The sequence below is a fragment of the Mustelus asterias genome, chromosome 6, assembly GCF_964213995.1.
Source record: "Mustelus asterias chromosome 6, sMusAst1.hap1.1, whole genome shotgun sequence".
Classification (NCBI taxonomy): domain Eukaryota; kingdom Metazoa; phylum Chordata; class Chondrichthyes; order Carcharhiniformes; family Triakidae; genus Mustelus; species Mustelus asterias.
In genome coordinates, this window is record NC_135806.1 from 101308484 (window position 1) to 101331855 (window position 23372).

The 23372-nt window shown below is 43.3% G+C and overlaps 1 protein-coding gene across 1 annotated transcript in view; it reads right to left on the reverse strand.

Moving 5' to 3' along the window:
• The window catches only part of LOC144495025 (ras GTPase-activating protein 1-like), a 196163-nt gene that overhangs the window by 35041 nt on the left and 137750 nt on the right, over window positions 1-23372 (reverse strand). The window contains exon 15 of the mRNA XM_078214823.1: window positions 13226-13302. Within this exon, the coding sequence (XP_078070949.1) occupies window positions 13226-13302 (77 nt within the window). The remainder of the gene's footprint in view (window positions 1-13225; window positions 13303-23372) is intronic.

A 23372-nucleotide genomic window follows, 5' to 3' on the forward strand; every position in this document is an offset into this window, starting at 1 on the left:
CTAACTGGCAGGGATAAGATGTCCTGCAAACCTTACCCCCAAGGAACAGCCAGTGCTTGCCATCATTGGAGCAGCCATTGCTGGGACCAAGATCAGTTGTGGGACTACAGAAGGTGCTGGTATTGTCGAGCTTGATCTTCCTCGTATTCCACTTCCTCTTCATTCTATAATCCCTTCTGATTTACAGTCTCTAGAAATGTGCAAGCATGCATTTCTGGCTTCACCCTCTTAACACCAAGCACTGGAACAATATCTTCCACCTTCTTCCTTTCAGATTCTAAGTTCTGCCAGCTGAGCAGGCAGTGGTGGAAGATCAACAAAACACTTGATGTGAAGGAACACTATCACTTGATTTAACACCTGCAGCCACCAGCTGATGCTGCATTTAGAGGAGACACAGAACCTGGATCTGCACAGGGTGCAATACTGGGTGTGAGTACCCTGCAGACAGGACAAGGATTCCACAGGTCCCAGTTTGCCAAAGAACAAGGTCACCCATCAATTCAGGATGAGGACTCATGAGCATTTTGATGGGCTGGCCTACAAAAGAAGGTAGAGGAGTATGTGCAATAAACTGCTTGCTGGGCAAAGCTGCCAGAGAGCTTAGGTGCAATGTCAAGGAGTATAGATGAATTTGGCTCTCCTTTGGACAGCATTCTTCTATGGCATGAATTTCCATGTTTCCGTAAGTTTGGCAGCAATTTGGTACAGGGCTTTGTGCAGTGCTTGGATACCAGTCTTTCTAGCATGGAAGTGCCAACCAATTTAGTTGGCAATACACTTTACAAGCCCATTGATTTTCATGACTACCTCACACCCTGCTTTCTTTAAGGACTCCATTCTGCCAGTTTGCCTATCTTCAGTGCATCCATTCCATTGATGGAACCTTCCTCAACATAGGTTAAGATAACTCTTCCTTTTGCCTCACCTTGAGGATTCCTTACCACCACACCCTCCCAACCCTGCTACCACTGACAAGGTCCTCAACCACGTTTGATCTATTTCCTGCACTCCTGCCCCTCCCTCAGCAGAAGCAGAAGCTACTCAATGTTGGAGGGCTGCAGTGGAAGCTAAAATCTGTAATTCAGGTCAGCTGGCTACCATGTAAGCTTAAGACTACTGCCATTGTGAATGAGAGTACCAATTTCAAAGGGACTTTAAGGCCGCTTTGTCTCACAATAGTCCAGCAATTTGTCTTTCAACAGATTACTCCAGAGCAGAGGCCACAGCTCCATGGAAGATCAACCTACTGTCCTCTTTCAGGATGATAGCATTCATCCTCAGACTGCTGCCACATCGTCAGTCGCCCACTGCTGCCCGTCAGTCAGCCAGCCCAAATTATTTTTCCCATGTTAAACAGTGCAACCCCCAAAGCCTAGTGTTTTCGGCCCAAAGTTGCTCAAGGGCATCCTGTAAGGCCATCTGCAATCTCTCTCTGAAAGTCAGCAACCTTCCACTAGACATGATTGAGCCACTGGGGTAGCAACAGGATAGGCAAATTCCAAAAGAACAGCCACTAAGGGAACATACATATCAAAGCAACATATTTTAGATTTATAAATTTGGTTTGGATTGTTTATTTTGTGCTGGTTTATATTTTTGCATAGTATTACAATCGCCACAGAGGCTTCAATAAGCTTCAAAAGGAGATTCCCACTTCCAGTCGTTAGCTGAATGATCCACCAAGAGTTCCCATTTTAATACTTGTACAGTAACAAATCACCAAAGCCACTATTGACTAAGCACTATTTTCTTTTGTATGCAACTTTAGCCACAGAAAGTGACATTCTGCTGGCATACTCATCACCAAACAGTTACTCCAAGATTCCAATGGGATCCTGTATCCCTGTTACAGTGGCAATTTCAAGTCACAGGTCTCCAGGTGTTTTTCTCCATTTTCAGCAAGCTTAAATCCACCCCAGTAGTAAAACCTGTTCCAATGATGCTTCTTTTCCCTGGCCATGCCAGAGGAAATCCACCAGAATCAGTTGGAAGTATTGCTGAAAAGTGCAAAGTTTTGTCAAAACTTTTCATCTTGCACTCATCAAAACAATCGCAAGAATACTAACATAAAGGGGAACAACAACTTTAAACTGTGAGACAATAGAGAGCTGATAGTTGATAAGTAGACTCTGATTGGCAGAGGTTTTGCCATGGAGAATGCACCAGTTGATGGTGACTGACAGTTAACGGCCAAGTATTGCTTAAAATTTAAGCCAGGCAGCTTTGATTGGTTGAGGTTTTGCCCTGTGGGATGAAACAGTGAATGGCTATCACTAATATTGTTTGGCTGAAATATGCACACAGTGTCTGTACATGACTTTCTGTCTGCAAAGAACAAGACCCCATTTAATAATATATGTAGTTTCCAGAACACAAGCCTGACTGAAATCATAAACTAGTTGTCAGCGTAATGTTTAGCATATCAAGGATTTTTTAGCAAATGTTGTCCAACCGCAGAATCACATCTAATGTTGACTCAGTTTTCAGTTTTACAAGCTCGGGTTGGTTAGGTACAGTCTGTACCTTGCCTGTTGCGAACAGTCCTGGAAGGAGCATGCTGTTTGATATGATCAGCTGGTCTTGGGGGATGTATGGCCTACATACCTTGCATCACACTGGCATTGAAATTCACATACCACATTACTCATTTATGTGGTAGGCAGAACATCTTTTTGGCTTGATGGCAGCATCCTGTTAGTGGCAAATACCATTCGTGTTGCTACTGCATTGTAGCAGCATGAAACAGCTAGTTTCACCTGTTGCTGAAATTTTTGAGATACCTTACCTTTCCAGAATGATTTGAGGTAGCCCAGGCACTTTTCAGGCTGGTCCATGCATTTGCATGACATTCAATGTGAAACGTTCTGATTAGATTAGCCATTATCCTGCCAGATGTCTTTGATTCCCCCTATTCCAGCATCAATCTTGCATGGTGAGCAAATGGCTTGGGCCCTATTCACTAGGTTGCTGATAAGGCCGATCTATAGCACGTAAAACTGTAAGAATCAACGTGTATATTGACCAGTGAGAACCCCTTGGCAGATTTCCCAACTAGTACATTAAGGAAAGGGTGTTTTGACTGCTCCATTTCAAAGGTAAATTTGAGTGAAGGATGGAGCCCATTAAGACATGCAAGGAAATTATTACATGCTGCAATGGATTTAAATATAGCAACCGGATCATCCACATATTGGAAGTAAACCCAGAGACTGCTGACAAGGTTATAATCCCACCAAAGGCACTTTTCTCAAGGAACCCAACAAAGATGCTTGCGAGAGCTGGGCCTAGAGGGGATCCCATGGCAACACAATCTATTTGGGCATATATGGTGTCATTAAAGCTGAACACAATGCACGAGTTGTTGAGTTCATAACCTCAATGAATACTGATTCATGTAATGGTGGTGGGTCTAGTGTTTGATATCAGGTGGCATCACAAGTATCTCATGATGCAATCTCCATGGCAACACCTCTACAATCACAATCCATTTACCAACCAATCAGCACTCCCATACAATACAAAATTGTTGTTCCTCTTAGATTGGTATTCTTGCAATTGTTCTGACGAGTGCAAGATGAAAAGCTTCGACAAAATGTCTCAATACTCAAGTTCTGTATGACCAGGCAAACAGTAGAAGGTTGAAGGATGCACCTCTTTAACTAAAGACCATCTCCTTCCTGCATCTGGATGCAGCAGTTTGCAAATCTAAGCATCCTTTTCTCTCTGCTGGCTACATAAAACCTCTGTTGTGTTATTCATTAATTTGTATCGAAGCCTGCAACCCAATGTCAAAAATGACTTCCTGTCCTTTTTGCCCATGGCAATCACGATCATCCTCAACACCAGTGCCCCAAAAGGTTGTGTTCTCAGCCCCCTACTATACTCCTTATACACCTATGACTGTGGGGCCAAATTCCCCTCCAATTCGATTTTCAAGTTTGTTGACGACATCACCATAGTGGGTTGGATCTCAAACAATGATGAGACAGAGTACATGAATGAGATAGAGAAACTGGTGAACTGGTGCGACAACAATAATCTCTCCCTCAATGTCAACAAAATGAAGGAGATTGTCATCGACTTCAGGAAGCGTAAAGTACAACATGCCCCTGTCTACATCAACGGGGATGTGGTAAACCACTGTCGTGCCTTCGGCACGGTTGAGCTGTATATATTGTTGCCACTACTGTTCATATATGAGACACTCCCTGACACCTTTAATTCGGCTGCACCCTTAACTGGAGGCTCCGCCCTCAGGGTATAAAGGCTGCAGCCCTCCCCCCTCCGGCCTTCAGTCGGGAGGTCCACATGCTCAGTATTGTCTGTTTATTGTCTGTTCCACATCGTCCCTTTTTTAGTGAATAAAAGCCTTCTGTTTCTGGCAACATCAGCTTTGTCTATTTACCAGACGCGCATCAGGGGATGAAGTAGAAAGGGTCGAGAGCTTCAAGGTTTTAGGTGTCCAGATCACCAACAACCTGTCCTGGTCCCCCCATGCCAACGCTATAGTTAAGAAAGCCCTCCAATGCCTCTACTTTCTCAGAAAACAAAGGAAATTTGGCATGTCAGCTACGACTCTCACCAACTTTTACAGATGCACCATAGAAAGCATTCTTTCTGGTTGTATCACAGCTTGTTATAGCTCCTGCTCTGCCTAAGACCTCAAGGAACGACAAAAGGTTGTGAATGTAGCCCAATCCATCACGCAAACCAGCCTCCCATCCATTGACTCTGTCTACACTTCCTGCTGCCTCGGCAAAGCAGCCAGCATAATTAAGGTCCCCACACACCCTGGACATTCTCTCTTCCACCTTCTTCCATCGAGAAAAAGATACAAAAGTCTGAGGTCACATACCAACCGGCTCAAGAACAGCTTTACCCGGCTGCTGTCAGACTTTTGAATGGATTTGCCTTGCATTAAGTTGATCTTTCTCTACATCCTAGCTATGACTGTAACTCTCTCGTTTCCTTCTCTATGAACGGTATGCTTTGTCTGTAAAGCGCACAAGAAACAATACTTTTTGCTGTATGTTAATATATGTGACAATAATAAATCAAATCAAAATCAGATCAAACACACTGACCCTCATCCAACCAAAAATGCTAATTAACTATCATAAATCCATACTCCCATTCATTTTAAAAGTAAATAAACATCTCACAGCACAAATCTTTACAACCAGATACCAACATTACTTTTCCGGGACTTTGGGAGACTCAAGGGCCCTATTTTACCATTTTGACTCTAAGTGCTGGGCTTGAAACTGGGAGTGTTTCAGATCCGACTTTTAGACCCATTCTTAGCTGCCCCCATACGCATTCTGCCTGAAAAAATATCAGCGATTCCAAATTGCTGCACAAGCCTGTGGGTGGGCCTGAAACCCTACAGTTCCGATCAGTGCCTCCAACTGCGCATGTGCAGAAAAAAAACGGTAGAATGCTGCTCCCCTGCCACATTCCTCCTGGGTCGGATAATGCCTCCCCCTGGCCCCCATGAACATTGCCCCACCCCCACAACATTACTGACCCCCTTATCCCCCACCCCACAGACCGATCGCGGGCTCCCCCCCCCGCTTCCCCTCCACTGATCTCAGGCAGAATGGTAGCGGACCCCCCTTCCCCTCCACTTATCTCAAGCAGAGTGGCAGTGGACCCTCTTCCCCCCCCTCCCCATCGATCTGAAGCAGAGTGGCAGTGGAACCCCCTTCCCCTCCACCGATCTCAAGCAGAGTGGCAGAGGACCCTCTCCGTCCCTCGATCTGATGCAGTGAGTCGTCGGATGGTAGGCACTTACCTCCTCACTAACTGGAGCGCCCGAATCGGACTTACATGAACATGTCTGTTTCGCGCTGATTTTGGATGGGTGAACACAAATGGTAAAGGGGGAAGTGCCGGTAAAGTTGGGTGTGCAGCCCATTAGGTCAATTTAAATGCATTTAAATGGCTGTCGCGCCCGTTTCAGTCTGGCACGTTCCCAATCGCGGTCATTTTCGGGCCTTGGTAAAAGGGGAACAGGCGCAGAGGCGGCGCGGATCAATCTACTCGCCTCATGTCCGATTTTACCAAGTTTTTGTGCCTGAAAACGGGCGCAATGCGATGGTAAAATCGGCCCCATAGAATCTACTCATTGCAAACTCAGAGACTGCTGACATTGTCCAAGCTTCTTTTCAGTAACCAGTCTCAGCCGCCTTTGGATCTCTAACAAACTACCTCGACTTCGGAAGACTGCAGGAGAGGACACATGATCTGCTTCAATTACCCTAAATATAAAGCTACAGTCCCAAAATATAATAATCTTATAAACCCCATAATTGTAAAAGCTATGCCCAAGTGGAAACTGCGATTGTGACAGAGGGAAGATAGGGACTGTTGGCAAATGGGTAATTAGGGTTAGGTTTACTAGTATAGCAGTCATCGAGGTGTTCATGGAAAGCCTGACCAGAAAGTGATCTCTCAGTTAACTCCTCTCTTTTTTCTCTTCAGCTGCATGCTATATAGCTAGTGGCGGGGTATGACCTCATCATTGAGAAGCTGCATGGCATTCAGCCCATCATGAATCTTGACACCAGTTCTGCTGAGTACTGCAAGGCTTCTGCAAAGCTGCTTGGGCAATGGAAGTTTTATTTCACAATGCCAATGATCTACGCTCACATCTTTTATGATTGCATGACCTTCACTGTGTGCATGCTGGTCACATGTGGGTTGTGCATCAGAGTCACGTACGATGTCATCAGCAGATATCCTGCAATGCCCAGTTTTCTGTGATAACTGAAACGTAAATGGACGAGTCAAATGTCATGGATGCTGCTAGGACATTGACACAAATGATTCTTTGCATATAGTCACGTACCAGCTGAGTCTTGGTTGCAGCACAACTCAGAGTTGACAAGCAGCGTCCATGTGCAATGACACCTTGCAAAGACACCTTGCAAAGCCACAAGCTCACTCAACCTGCTGCTCTTTGACAAGACAGAATGAAATGTAGTTAAACTGTTGAATAAAACGCTTTTATGCAATGGACAGCAAACTGCAAGATATTGCAAATATCTCCAACCTGTACACAGCCCAACATATAAAAGTTTATGGTTACAATCACATTTACATCTATTAGCAATGCAATCCTTCCCCTACTCTGAAGTTGAAGTTATGGCTGCAACAGTTGGCCAATTTCAGTGTGTGTCACAAAATGTTAGGATGCAATTAAAATGAATGTATAGCTTTTTTGCACAAGTAAAATCAAACTGCCATGTATTTTTGTAAACCATATGTGGGCAGCACCTAAGAAAAAGGAAAAGGGAAGAATGTGAACAAGGTGTTCTTTGCAATTGATACAACTGGTAGTCAGAATGCTGTGAGATGGGAAGCTGTTTACACACAAATGGGGTGTTGAAGCAGCAGCCATCTTCAGAAACAGCTCAGCCAGTGATGGAGTGCTAAAGGCAAAAGACAGTTTGTCCAAAAAGTCATTTTCTTCACTGAACCGAAGACTATGCCCGAGTCCTGGTCACTTAAGCTGTAGAGTGTGGTAAATCACTGGCTAAATTTGACCAAGAGGTTTATGGTTGCTGTTTGGGATACAGGGTTCTCAGTAGAGTTTAGGATTGTGGGGGAAACAATTTTGGGTTTTGAGTCTTTGAGGGACTAAGTGCTTACTTACTGTTAATTTGCCAATGTACAAGATTGTCCTTTGTAGTTTATTATCTTTCTTCTACTTAACAAATATTTCTATTTGTTTGTTTCAGAGAGGTCTGAGTTCTCACTGTTTCCCCAAACATTTTTCATTAATATCCAAAAAACAATACACTACACAAAATTCGTGTTTCAGATTAGAACTCTCTCGCACATAACATTAGCAGGGTTTTCTAACAGTGAGGACAGAAATTTCACGCTGCTGTGAGCTGAGGTCATGTACAACAATTGCTCCCTGAGCATCTTGGGTGGATATGGCCTCCTGGTGCCCTCTAATTGTTCTCCAAGTCATGCTGTGTTCCAAGGGAAAGCCAACTATTATATCCATGGCTTGGAACAACTGTATTTTTTTGAAGAGTTTTTCAAGTCAGTACAATGGCTTTCAGCATCTGCTACACCCTCTCCTAGAGACATTGGCAACTTTAAGAACATCAGAAAGTGTAGCAAGAGCCAGTATATATCAATAAATGACTAACCCGTAAATAAATGATAATTCGTTTAAAAAGCACTGGTGGGGGCATCCTTCCTGCTGTTGAATCTGTATGCAGCTATGCTGATTAAGAGAGAGCATTATCTGGAAAATTAGGCATCAAAATAACAAAACACTCATCAAATCAGCATTGTGTGTGAATCGACGCCATGAATTAACTATACTGAAAGTTTTTGGTGTGTTCACTTTGCATTTGCTAGTGCACTGACAAATATCATCCATTGCAATGCATAACTGCCAGCGGTGTCATGGATGTTAACACTGCACTTCAGGAAGTGCTTAAAACTGCATACATCCACGATGGCTTGTGTTGTGGTCTCCGCGGGAAGCTGTCAAGGTGCTGGACAAACGACAGGCTCATTTGTGTGTCCTGGCAGGCAATTGTGATGAGGCACAGTATGTTAAGTTGGTAGAAGACCTCTGTGCTGAGCATCAGATCAACCTGATTAAGGTTGATGACAACAAGAAACTTGGTGAATGGGTAGGCCTGTGCAAAATAGACCGAGAAGGGAAACCTCGCAAGGTTGTAGGCTGCAGCTGTGTTGTTGTCAAGGATTATGGCAAAGACTCACAAGCCAAAGATGTCATTGACAACTATTTCCGAGGAAAGTGATACATTTCATAAATAAAAACTCATACCGGAAGCATGCATGCTTGCCATGGGCATTTTGAACCTCTAAGGACACAGATAGCACATCAAAACAAGTTCTACAGATCCAAGTATTGCACCAGAAAACTAATCCCTAGCTCAAACTTGCATTTGCAAATTTTTCCAAAACATTGTCACTCATATCTTAAGTTTGCCTCTCTATATTTATGTAACTGCTTCATTACAATCCTATTATTTCAACTGCACACTTGTTTCTGCACTTGCTTCACCAACAGTGGTCACATTCTACATTCTAGACTCTTTGGTAACCCAAAATCATTTTCAACACCATCATCAGTTTACTGAGCAGTTGCACTCTGATCTTACCCTGCTCCCAAGTACCTTAATTTATAGGACTGCTGCATCTTGGCACCTAATCTCATTAGAAGATAAGAACATAAGAAATAGGGGCAGGAGTAGGCCATCTAGCCCCTCAAGCTTGCTCCGCCATTCAATATGATCATGGCTGATCTGATAGTGGGTTCAGTTCCACTTATCCACCCGCTCCCCATAACCCTTAATTCCATTAATGGTTAAAAATCCATCTATCTGTGACTTAAACACATTTAACGAGGTAGCCTCTACTGCTTCATTGGGCAGAGAATTCCAAAGATTCACTACCCTCTGGGAGAAGAAGTTCCTCCTCAACTCTGTTCTAAATTGACTCCCCTGTATTTTGAGGCTATGCCCCCTAGTTCTTGTTTCCATTGTAAGTGGAAATAACCTCGCTGCTTCTACCCTGTCTAGCCCCTTCATTATCTTATATGTCTCTATAAGATCTCCCCTCAACCTTCTAAACTCCAATGAGTACAGGCCCAGTCTACTCAATCTCTCCTCATAAGCTAACCCCCCTCATCTCTGGAATCAACCTGGTGAACCCTTCTCTGTACCCCCTCCAAAGCTAATATATCCTTTCTTAAATAAGGGGACCAAAATTGTACACAGTACTCTAGGTGCGGCCTCACCAGTACCCTGTACAGTTGCAGCATGACCTCCCTGCTTTTATACTCCATCCCCTTCGCGATAAAGGCCAACATTCCATTTGCCTTCTTGATTACCTGCTGCACCCGCAAACTGAGTTTTTGTGATTCATGCACAAGGACCCCCAGGTCCCTCTGCACGGTAGCATGTTGTAATTTTTCACCGTTTAAATAATAGTCCATTTTACTATTATTCCTCCCAAAGTGGATAACCTCACACTTACCAACGTTATACTCCATCTGCCAGATCCTTGCCCACTCACTTAGCCTATCCAAATCTCTCTGCAGACTCTCTGTGTCCTCCACGCAATTTGCTTTCCCACTCATCTTTGTGTCATCCGCAAACTTTGTTACCCTACACTCGATCCCCTGTTCCAGATCGTCTATGTATATGGTAAATAGTTGAGGCCCCAGCACCGATCCCTGCGGCACGCCACTAGTCACTGATTGCCAACCGGAAAAGCACCCATTTATTCCGACTCTCTGCTTTCTGTTAGATAGCCAATCCTCAATCCACACCAACACTTTACCCCCAACTCCGTGTACCTTTATCTTATGCAGCAACCTTTGGTGAGGCACCTTATCGAATGCCTTCTGGAAATCTAAATACACCACATCCACCGGTTCCCCTCTGTCAACCGCACTCGTTATATCCTCAAAGAATTCTAGTAAATTAGTCAAACATGACTTTCCCTTCATAAATCCATGCTGCGTCTGCTTGATTGAACTATTCTTTTCCAGGTGTCCTGCTATTTCTTCCTTAATGATAGATTCCAGCATTTTCCCAACTACGGATGTTAAGCTAACCAGCCTGTAGCTACCTGCCTTTTGTCTACCTCATTTTTTTAAAACAGTGGCGTTACATTAGCTGTTTTCCAATCAGCTGGCACCTCCCCAGAGTCCAGTGAATTTTGATAAATTACAACTAATGCATTTGCTATTTCTTTTGCCGTTTCTTTTAGTACCCTGGGATGCATTCCATCCGGACCAGGGGACTTGTCTACCTTTAGTCCCATTAGCCTACCCAGCACTACCTCTTTAGTAATAGTGATTGTTTTAAGGTCCTCACCCCCTACAGTCCCATGATCGTCAATTATTGGTAAGCTATTTGTGTCCTCCACTGTGAAGACCGACACAAAAAACTTGTTTAAGGCCTCGGCCATTTCCTCATTTCCTATTATTAAATCCCCCTTCTCATCTTCTAAGGGACCAACATTTACTTTAGCCACTCTTTTCCGTTTTATATATTTGTAAAAACTTTTACTATCAGTTTTTATATTTTATGTTAGTTTACTTTCATAATCTATCTTTCCTTTCTTTATTACTCACATCTCCACCCACATTGATTCCACATTTTGCTCCTTAGAGCCTATATCGTCTCTCACTACCGCCCTGATGTTATCCTTAATTAACAGAGCTACCCCATCTCCTTTTCCTTCCTGTCTATCCTTCCGAATTGTCTGATACCCCTGGATATTTAGTTCCCAATCCTGGTCATCCTGCAACCACGTTTCTGTAATGGCCACTAGATCATACCCATTTGTACTGATTTGTGCCGTCAACTCATTCACTTTGTTTCGAATGCTACGTGCATTCAGGTAAAGTGTCTTTATGTTAGTCTTTCTTACCTGAACCCGATTTGTTAGTGCATTCCTTTTTTTGCATGCTCTGTCCCTTCCTGTCACAGACTGGTTATTCTTCCCCAGACCATCTCCTTGCACTGTGTTGATCACCTTTTTTACTCTGCCTGAGGTTAGATTCCTGCCACCTTCTATACTCTGTTCTATTACGTGGTCTGGAAACTTTACTAACCTCTCCTGAGCCCTCAGCTCCTTTAACTAGTTGAAAGTCCTCATCATTACCTGCACTCCTATCCTCTCCTTTACCTTTGATCTCCATGACAAAAAGTCATGACAAAAAAATGCACACAGTGAAGATATCTATATTTTAAACTCATTTGTATGTTTCTGAGGCAGACCCTACCTCAAAACAGAAACTGATCTGAAAATTAAATTGAAAGGCAAGCAGAAAAAGTAAACCTAGAAATGAAACTGAACTTTTCAATCTCTAAGGAAATCATAGAATCATAGAATCCTACAGTGCAGAAAGAGGCCATTCGGCCCATCGAGTCTGCACCGACCACAATCCCACCCAGGTCCTACCCCCATAACCCTACATATTTTACCCGCTAATCCCTCTAACCTACGCATCTCAGGACACTAAGGGTCAATTTAGCATGGCCAATCAACCTAACCCGCACATCTTTGGACTGTGGGAGGAAACCGGAGCACCTGGAGGAAACCCACGCAGACACGAGGAGAATGTGCAAACTCCACACAGCCAGTGACCCGAGCCGGGAATCGAACCCAGGTCCCTGGAGCTGTGAAGCAGCAGTGCTAACCACTGTGCTACCGTGCTATCGGCAGCAAGCTGAGACTGGGAAGTTGAAACTGAAATCTGATTGAAAGTAGGGACACAGATCAATCAAAGCTGAGCAGTGGTAGTTGTTAAGTCCAGTGGAGCAGAACAGACAAGCTGAAGAAGACTCAAGAAGAGGCTGGATCCAGAAGTTGTAAATAAGCAAAGATAATAAATTGCTGCAGCTGTGGATCCAAGCCATCCAGACCAAGCTGAGCAGGCTTTGCAAGCCTATGCTATTTATGGTGAAGATCGTGGCAATGGAATTTGGGGTGGTTGTGCACTGCTGTCAGCTGGCGATCAGACAAGCTCCTAGAGTGAGAGGATCTGAAATTCCTCACCGAGGAAGACAATTGCGGGGGGCTTTATGACTCACAGTGATCTGAGTGGACTACTAAACCAATCTGGCTTGCTGGAATCTGCCATTTACTGTGCAATTTATGATTTATATTTGTAGTTCATAGTTTGGCACATATAGGGTTCATGTGGAACTGAGTACAGAACTGCCCATACAGTGGTGTAAGAGAAGACATGACCTATACCTCGGTATAAAGACAGCTACTAGCTTGAACCCTTTGCTGTATATATGCACATTCTTATCGTTAATAAATACATACAATTAACTCATTTAAGATTACAAAGACTCCATTAAGATTACCAAACAATATCTCACACCCTACAACAAGATTCAACTCTAATTTGCCTATTAATTTATGTTTAACTCATGTTAATTATGCAAGTTAGATGATAAGATAAATATTATTTATTGTTTTCTTTGTTGACTCTTGTATAGTAAAATAAAATTATTCAGTTTTAAACCGTGAAATCTGGTGGCTTCATTCCATTGATAAATAACTGGAATTTTATATTTTTTCGATTTAAGAACACAGTAACTGGTCTACAGAGATCATAGCATAGCATTAAAACCTCATCATCCAAGGACTGAACTTTTGAATGACAGTAAAATACTTATAAGCAGCAATCAATTGTACTTACAGATATCAGGATCCTTGCTCTTCTTTGTTCTGTTACTGAGACTTATCTCAAATCTGTTTATATCTGATGAGACATCACTAGAGAAATGAAGGCAAAGAATTTTAGAACTCTGCAAACTATAAGTTGTAAACTACACGCTCTTATATATGCTTTAAATCGTTCAGAATGAAGCAGCAACAGACAGAGCCAAGAACCTGCCTTTGGGAAGAGCGTGCATAACACATTTGGTATAATATACATGTGCTTTTAAATTGTGGATACTAGTTAAAAATAAATCTCTCAGAGGAGACTAACTTCAAGTAAACCAAAGAAATTTGACGAATTATCATTTTCACACACTGCACTACCATATAAAGAATTACTCTCTGAACAAAAGCCTAACATTCTCAAAATGATTCCATTACAAATTGTCAGTTTTGGTACTGGAAACTGCTTCTGAAAAAACAAAAGAACTGGCAGACACCATGGTATGCACTATGTGCTTGCCTGTCTTTGAGCCAGAACGAAAGGAAACAAAATGCAAGGAGGGGGGTATATTGCTTCTGGTGATGACTTCAATATGGTTCTGGTTCCACAGTGAAGGGGATCAAACAAATGTGAACAAACTTTTGCGTTGGGTAAGCAGCAGATGGTTGTAATCAAAGCAAAAATCAAAGATATCACGGAGGAAGTCTTGTAGAGAAAACACAAGCTGATATACAAAAGGCTGAAAGATGTGAAGGTTTGCAATGTTCCCTCTTAGATGTGCAGCTGTACAGCAACCCAAAGCTTCCTGAGAGAAGGTTACATTTAGCTGAATCGGTAGTGCACTACAAAAAGAAAATGTGGTATACTCAAGGCTTGTAAACTCAAGAATACTAGTTGTGTGATACGTCAAGCCACATAGATTTAAAAAAAAGAGCTAAGTGTATGCTTGTAAGAAGTGTAGGAGGAGGAAATTATGGGAGTTTGAACCACTTTTGGAAAAGGAGATGGCTGTACAGAAGGAGTCCAACAGAACCAAACTGGTACCATGTATCACAAAAGGCAATTCATTTTGCATGAACTGTCACCTTTTAAAAAATAAAGAGCTGGATGAATATCTGTTGATAAGGAAAATTCTAACTACTCTGCATAAAGAATGCTCTCCTAAATTCCTTGTCAGCAATATTAGAGACTACTCTATATTTATGGCACTTGTTCAGATCTGGCCCACAAGGTGAAACATATTCTCTAATTCTACCCCATAAAACTTTTATCATGGCCATCCTAGATACATAGGAACAAGGAGTAGTAGTAGGACATTCAGTTCCTCAAGCCTGCTGTGCCATTTAATATGATCATGGCAGATCCTCTATCACAATGCCATACTCCCACTCTCTTCCCATACCCCTCGTCACCTTTAGTGTCTCGAAATATATTTCCTTATTAAATATATTCAATGACTTGGCCTCCACAGTTTTCTTTGATGGAGAATTCCACAGGTTCTCCACCCGCTGAGAGTGAAGAAATTTCTCCTCATCGTAGTCCTAAATGGCCTACTCCATATTTTGAAAGTATGACTCCTTGTTCTAGATTCCGAAAGCCAGCCCCCTCAGTCTTCTCCTTTTCAGAGAAAAGAGCCCCAATCTGTTCAATATTTCCTGATAGGTATTTACCTATCTGTTCTGGTATCATCATAATAAACCTTTTTTGTTTCTTCTCCAATGCCTCTGTATCCTTTAAAGACTGGAACTGTTCACAACACTCCAAATGCGCTCCAAGATTCTTTACAAATTTAACAGAACTTTTCTCTTAAATTCTATCTCCCTAGAAACTTTGCTTTTCCATAAATGGTCTTCTTAACCTATGTCATCTTCATCATTTTATCCTAAGTTTTGGTGATTTGCACTCTTAGATTCTCTTGCACCTCCAACCCAATTGCCAAGGAATATGATGTTTCCTTATGCTTTCTATCAAAATTTCTACCTCATAATTACCCATCTCATGCAATATGTGCCCTGGCTGAGAAGGCAGGTTTTCAGCTTAGTCTGCTGATGCTTCACCTTGATTCATTTTCTTGACAATTTTTGTCAGTGGTGGTTTGCCATTGTCTTCCATTCCCAGGGAAGGTGAGGAAGGAGGTCCCAAATTTACCTCAACTGAAGTTAATTAGCTAACTACACATTCATCCTGTAAGTTAATTAAAGTCTGCCTGTATTTTATCACAGTTCATCTCTGTAATAATAACACCTCCAATTTGGTACTGTCAATTTTGAAATTGGAGTCCAAATAATTTATGTAAATGATAAACAGTGGGGTCAGCCAAAGTTCCCTCTAAGCTGTGAGTACATGTAACCATGCAGCACTCTAGAACATACCATTGATTGAAAGAAGCAGGTCCTCCACAACCTTCATTTTGTTTGGACAAATACCCAGCATAAAGCAAAGCATGTCTGTTAAAATGTAAACTGGCCATGAACAAAAAAGTAGTTCCCCCCCCCCCCCAGTACATAAGGTGCTTTAGGGGGGGGCAATGGTCCCAGCATCCATCTGTTTGTCAACCTGAGTAACTGCCTTAACCTCTGCCCATAAAGAACAAAGAAAATTACAGCACAGGAACAGGCCCTTCGGCCCTCCAAGTCTGCACTGACCATGCTGCCCGACTTAACTAAAACCCCCTACCCTTCCAGAAAGAACAAAGACAATTACACAAATAAACAAAAGTAGTACTCAGATTATTCTTTTTGCTTTCCAAAGTTTTCCAAAACTTCTTTTCAAATCTTCAAATTTTAAAAGGAATACCCTTTTGGCATCCATTCCTTTGTTACCTTTGTACTTAAGTGCATGTCCATTTCTTTATTTACATTTTTATCCTGATTTATTCATTCATCCATGGTGTGTCATCACTACCTACTTTGTTCTTTTTAGTGAGATATGTTTCTGCCATTTTAAATGTTTCGCACTGCTGCTCCATTTCTTTGTTTTTACAGTTTGCTGTCCTTGGACCATTTTCATTCCCTTGAAATCAGCTATTACTTTGGCCTTTGTCTTACTTGTGTCCTTCACAATCTTTATTGTGGTTGTTATTGTCTAAGTGCTCCCTCACACTTAATTTTCTTTTTAGATCCCTCTTTGTTGGGACTTTCTTCACTTAAGAGTAAAAAATTCCAGTTCTTGTACACCTTTTGCTGCTTAATTTAGTAGAAGATAATTAAAATCTACCACATTTGTGATTCTATATCCTTTATTTGGTAAACATTTGCTTACATTTTTCTTCATCCACCATCTTTCCACTAAAACATGTTTATTTGTGTGATCAATCCCTTACCTACTATTTCAATCTATATGGATTTTGTTTCTAACCTTGATAGTTATGCACCAATCTTTTATTGTCATACCTTTGTCTTAAGTGAGCTACTCTACACAATCCTTTCCCGATCCTTTCTGATTATATTATAACCTGCAATATTTAGTTGCTGTTCTGTTCATAGCCATATTTCGGATTCTCAGCAGGTTGCAATTCCAGGGGATCTGTTCTCCCAGCCAACAGCTGGTCGGCATGTCTCCTGCAGACAATGTCACCTCTGGTCTGTACAGCATAAGGGACAGATCCAGAATGTGTAATGATTGCGGCAGGAACCCATTTCTTTCCTGCTGAGTAATTCCAAGCCAAAACTCCTTGTCCTTGGTGGAATACTCTGTAGTTTGATTTGAACAAAGAAAATTACAGCACAAGAACAGGCCCTTCAGCCCTCCAAGCCTGCACCGACCATGCTGCCCGACTTAACTAAAACCTCCTACGCTTCCGGGGACCATATCCCTCTATTCCCATCTCATTCATGTACTTGTCAAGACGCCCCTTAAAAGTCACTACAGTATCCGCTTCCACTACCTCCCCCGGCAACGAGTTCCAGGCACCGACCACTCTCCGTGCACAAAATCTGCCTCGTATATCTCTTTTAAAACTTGCCCCTCGCATCTTAAACCTATGCCCCCTAGTAATTGACTCTTCCACCCTGGGAAAAAGCTTCTGACTATCCACTCTGTCCATGCCTCTCATAATCTTGTAGACCTCTATCAGGTCTCCCCTCAACCTCCGTCGCTCCAGTGAGAACAAACCAAGTTTCTCCAACCTCTCCTCATAGCTAATGCCCTCCATACCAGGCAACATCCTGGTCAATCTTTTCTGCACCCTCTCCAAAGCCTCCACATCCTTCTGCTGGTGTGGCGACCAGAATTGAACACTCTATTCCAAGTGCGGCCTCACTAAAGTTCTATAAAGCGGCAACATGACTTGCCAATTTTTAAACTCAATACCCCGGCCGATGAAGGCAAGCATGCCATATGCCTTCTTGACTACCTTCTCCACCTGCATTGCCACTTTCAGTGACCTGCGTACCTGTATACCCAGATCCCTTTGCCTATCAATACTCCCAAGGGTTCTGCCATTTACTATATATTTCCTATCTGTATTAGACCTTCCAAAATGCATTACCTCACATTTGTCCGGATTAAACTCCATCTGCCATCTCTCCGCCCAAATCTCCAACTGATCTATATCCTGCTGTATTCTCTGATGATCCTCATCGCTATCCGCAAATCCACCAACCTTTGTGTCGTCCGCAAACTTACTAATCAATCCAGTTACATTTTCCTCCAAATCATATATATATATATATATATATATTACAAACAGCAAAGGCCCCAGCACTGATCCCTGAGGAACACCACTTGTCACAGCCCTCCATTCAGAAACGCACCCCTCCACTGCTACCCTCTGTCTTCTTTGACCGAGCCAGTTTTGTATCCACCTTGCCAGCTCACCTCTGATCCCATGCGACTTCACCTTCTGCACCAGTCTGCCATGAGGGACCTTGTCAAAGGCCTTACTGAAGTTCATGTAGACAACATCCACTGCCCTACCCTCATCAATCACCTTCATCACTTCCTCGAAAAACTCGATCAAGTTCGTGAGACACGACCTCCCCTTCACAAAACCATGTTGCCTCTCACTAATATGTCCATTTTTTTCCAAGTGGGAATAAATCCTGTCTCGAAGAATCCTCTCCAATAATTTCCCTGTACTAGCCTGTAATTACCTGGATTATTCTTGCTACCCTTCTTAAACAAAGGAACAACATTGGCTATTCTCCAATCCTCTGGGACCTCCCCTGTAGTCATGATGTGGAGATGCCGGCGTTGGACTGGCGTAAACACAGTAAGAAATTTAACAACACCAGGTTAAAGTCCAACAGGTTTATTTGGTAGCAAAAGCCACACAAGCTTTCGGAGCTCCAAGGCTGAAGAAGGGGCTTCGAGCCCCGAAAGCTTGTGTGGCTTTTGCTACCAAATAAACCTGTTGGACTTTAACCTAGTGTTGTTAAACTTCTTACTGTACCTCCCCTGTAGCCAATGAGGATACAAAGATTTCTCTCAAGGCCTCAGCAATTTCCTCTCTTGCCTTTCTCAGTATTCTGGGGTATATCCCATCAGGCCCTGGAGACTTGTCTACCTTGATGTTTCTCAAGAACCCCAATACCTCCTTTTTGATCTCAACATGACTCAAACTATCTACACATCCTTTCCCAGTCTCATCATCCACCAAGTCCTTCTCTTTGGTGAATACTGATGCAAAGTACTCATTTAATATCTCGCCCATTTCCTCTGGCTCCACACCTAGATTCCCTCCCTCCCGATGCTTACTCATCGTTTCATTTGTCCTCACTGTTGTTGTTGTATTAGTTTACAGTACTATTGACAGTCTATTTATCCTTTCCAGTTGAACACAGGCCCTACAAAAGCTCAGGTGGAGACACCCTAGCAGGCAGTTCCTTCCTATCTCAAGGGGATCTCAGATACACTCACGCACCTGATCTGTTTATTCTTGTGCTAGTTACCAAGTGGCTCAAGTAGTAATCTAGAGATTATCACCCATGAGGACTGTTTTAATATAAAATTTAGTTAGTAACTTTTGTTATTTCTTTAGCAAGACGTCCTTCCTTTTTTTCCCTCTGATACTGGTTTCAATATGGACCACACTGGACCACAAAGGAATGGGCCACCCATTCCTTTTTCAAGTTCCTTTCCAGTTGATCTGCAATATTTTTTACCTTTCAACCTGGCAAGTAACAGACACTTTGGACTTTTTAATAGCATTGTGGCTATCAATCCCGCAGCCTCATTCTCAGTTAGCAAGTACACTGCAGTTACTGGACAGAACCAGTGGCTATATCTCCTCTTGGTTCATCACATTCTCCTCATCATACACAAGTCTTCTTCACAACTGTGACTGCACACTGCAGGACATGATCCACAAATTCATTCCCGCAGTTATGTATCAGAATGTAACCCACACTGTGGCTCAAGCCAGGGATATTCACTACAGATGTGGTAATCTAGGAAAGTCTTAACAGTTCACAAAATCCTAACTATTACAGCCCTGACATATAACCTACACTGTCATAAATTTCTGTTGAATCATTTTAGTTCTGGATAAGGCGGCATGTTGGCACAGTGGTTAGCATTACTACCCCACAGCACCAGGGAGCCGGTTTGATTCCTGGCTTGGGTCAGCGGAGTCTGCATGTTCTCCCAGTGTCTGCGTGCGTTTCCACCAGGTGCTCCAGCTGCCTCCGACAGTCCAAAAGACATGCTGGTTAGATGCATTGGCTATGCTAAATTCTCCATCAGTGTAGCCGAACAGATGGCAGAGTGTGGCGACTAGGGGATTTTCACAGTGACTTCACGGCAGTATTACTAAAGTGACTAAATGCGAGATGATGCATTTTGGCAGATTGAACCAGGGCAGGACTTACTCAGTTAATGGCAGGGTGTTGAGGAGAGTTATAGAACAAAGTGATCTATGGGTACATGTTCATAGCTCCTTGAAAGTGGAGTCACAGGTGGAGAGGGTGGTGAAAAAAGCATTTAACATGTTTGGTTTCATGGGTCAGAACACTGAATACAGGAGTTGGGGTGTCTTGTTGAAGTTGTACAAGACATTGGTATGGCCACACTTGGAATACTGTATACAGTTCTGGTCACCCTATTATAGAAAGGATATTATTAAACTAGAAAGAGTGCAGAAAAGATTTACTAGGATGCTACTGGGACTTGATGGTTTGAGTTAGAAGGAGAGGCTGGATAGACTGGGACTTTTTTCCCCGGAGCGGAGAAGGCTGAGGGATGATCTTATAGAGGTCTATAAAATAATGAGGGGCATAGATCAGCTAAATAGTCCATATATTTTCCCAAAGGTAGGGGAGTCTAAAACTAGAGGGCATAGGTTTAAGGTGAGAGGGGAGAGATACAAAAGTGTCCAGAGGGGCAATTGTTTCACACAGAGGGTGGTGAGTGTCAAGCTGCCAGAGGTAGTAGTAGAGGCGGTACAATTTTGTTTTTAAAAAAGCATTTAGACAGTTACATGGGTAAGATGGGTATAGAGGGATATGGGCCAAGCGCAGGCAATTGGGTATAGCTTCGGGGTTTAAAAAGGGTGGTGTGGAAAAATTGGGCCGAATGGCCTGTTTCCACACTGTAAACTTCTATGACTCTACTGTAAGCCTACTTGTGTCAGTAATAAATAAAAACTTAAAAAACCTTTTTTTTTCATTTGTGGGACATGGGCATTGTTGGCTGGCAGCATTTATTGCCCATTCCTAATTGCCGGAGAACAGTTGAGAGTGAACCACATTGCTGTGGCTCTGGAGTCATATATAGGCCAGACCAGGTAAAGACTGCAGATGTCTGTAGGATGACTGTAGGATGTGGGAGGTCCTGGAGGCATCTGGCCTCCCGGACATCCACATCTGTGAGGGGTGTGTCGAGCTGCGGTTCCTGAGGGACCGTGTTAGGGAGCTGGAACTGCAGCTCGAGGATCTTAGGCTGATGAGGGAGAATGAGGAGGTGATAGACAAGAGCTATCATCAGGTGGTCACACCAGGGCAACGGGAGGAGGCCAAGTGGGTGATGGCCAGGAAGGGTAAGGCTAGGGTGGTTGAGAGCACCCCAGTGGATTTGCCCCTGCACAACAAGTACTCCTGCTTGAGTACTGCTGGGGGGGACAGCCCGCCTGGGGGAAGCAGCAGTGGCCGTGTCTCCGCAGTGGAGTCCAGCCCTGTAACTCAGAGGGCTAAGGAAAAGAGGAGGAAGGCGGTATTAATCGGGGACTCGATGGTGAAGGGGACAGACAGGCGTTTCTGCGGAGGTAGGCGGGATTCTCGCATGGTGGTCTGCCTCCCTGGGGCCGGGATCCAGGATGTCGCTAGTCGCGTCCCGGAAATCCTGAGGTGGGAGGGAGAGGAGCCTGAGGTAGCGGTACATATTGGTACCGCTGATGTGGGTAGGAAGGGCGAAGGGGTCATGAAAAGGGAGTACAGGGAATTAGGGAGACAGCTGAGAAAGAGGAAAGCAAAGGTAGTAATCTCAGGATTACAGCCTGTGCCACGGGAAGGTGAGGGCAGGAATGGAGTGAGGTGGAAGATGAATGTGTGGCTGAGGGACTGGTGCAGGGGGCAGGGATTCAGGTTCCTGGACCATTGGGACCTCTTTAGGGGCAGGGGTGATCTGTATACAAAAAACGGGTGGAACTTGAATCACACGGGGACCAATATCCTGGCCGGTAGGTTGGCTAAGGTTACTGGGGAGAATTTAAACTAGATAGGTTGGGGGGAGGGGAGCTAGAAGAGTTGACTAGGATCAAGGAACTAATTGATGGGGTGGAGGATGCAGGGGTAAGGGGAATTACAAAATTAATGGTAGAGGAGAGGGTGCAAGTGAATGAAGGCGGTAATTTAGATAAGGGAGTAGAGGGAGAGGGTGTTCGCGACTCATCAAAGCGGGTCCAGATAAAAGCTGGAATAAGGACACTTTGCCTGAATGCACGAAGCATTCGGAACAAGGTAAATGAGTTGATGGTGCAAATCAGCACGAGTGGGTACGATCTAGTGGCCATTACAGAAACGTGGCTGAAAGGTGACCAGGACTGGGAGATGAATATCCAGGGGTATCAGGCGTTTAGGAAGAATAGACAGGAAGGAAAAGGTGGTGGGGTCGCGCTATTAATAAGAGATAATATCAGGGTAGTACTGAGGGATGACATAGGCTCTGAGGAACAAAACGTGGAATCATTATGGGTAGAGATGAGGAATAGTAGAGGGAGAAAGACACTAGTAGGTGTGGTATATAGGCCCCCAAATAATAATGTTGAGGTAGGGAGGGCTATAAACAAGCAGATAAGGGATGCGTGTAAAAACGGAACGGCAATAATCATGGGGGACTTCAACATGCACATTGACTGGCAGACTCAAGTCGGTAAGGGTGGAATGGAGGAAGAGTTCTTAGAATGCTGTCGGGATAGTTTCCTTGAACAGCATGTTACGGAACCGACGAGGGAACGAGCTATTTTGGATCTGGTATTGTGTAACGAGGTAGGTAGAATTAAGGATCTTATTGTGAAGGACCCTCTTGGGTCTAGTGACCACAATATGGTCGAATTTCTGATTCAGATGGAAGAGGAGAAAGTTTGGTCCCAAACCAGTGTCCTCTGTTTGAACAGAGGGAAATATGATAGGATGAGGGATGAATTGGCTAAGGTAGACTGGGAGAGCAGGCTGGCAGGTAGGATAGCTGAGGAACAGTGGAGGATTTTTAAGGAGATCCTTTTCAGTTCTCAGCAAAAATATATTCCAGCAAAAAACAAGGATTGTAAGAAAAGGGAGAACCAGCCGTGGATAACGAAGGAAATAAAGGAGAGTATTAAAATAAAAACAGCTGCGTACAGAGTGGCCAAAAATAGTGGAGAAACAAGTGATTGGGAAAAATTTAAGAAACAACAAAGAGAGACTAAGAAAGCGATAAAGAAAGGAAGGATAGACTATGAAGCTAGGCTAGCAATTAATATAAAAAATGATAGTAAAAGTTTTTATAAATATATAAAAAGGAATAGAGTGGCTAGAGTGAATGTTGGACCCTTGGAGGACGAGAGGGGGGAGTTAATAGTGGGAAATGAGGATATGGCTGAGTCTTTAAATAAGTTTTTTGTGTCGGTCTTCACGGTGGAGGACACAAATAGTTTGCCAAATATTAACGATAGAGGGTTGGCAGCAGGAGAAATACTTAATACAATTAATGTTACCAGAGAGGCAGTGCTGGGTAGACTAATGGGACTGAAGGTGGATAAGTCCCC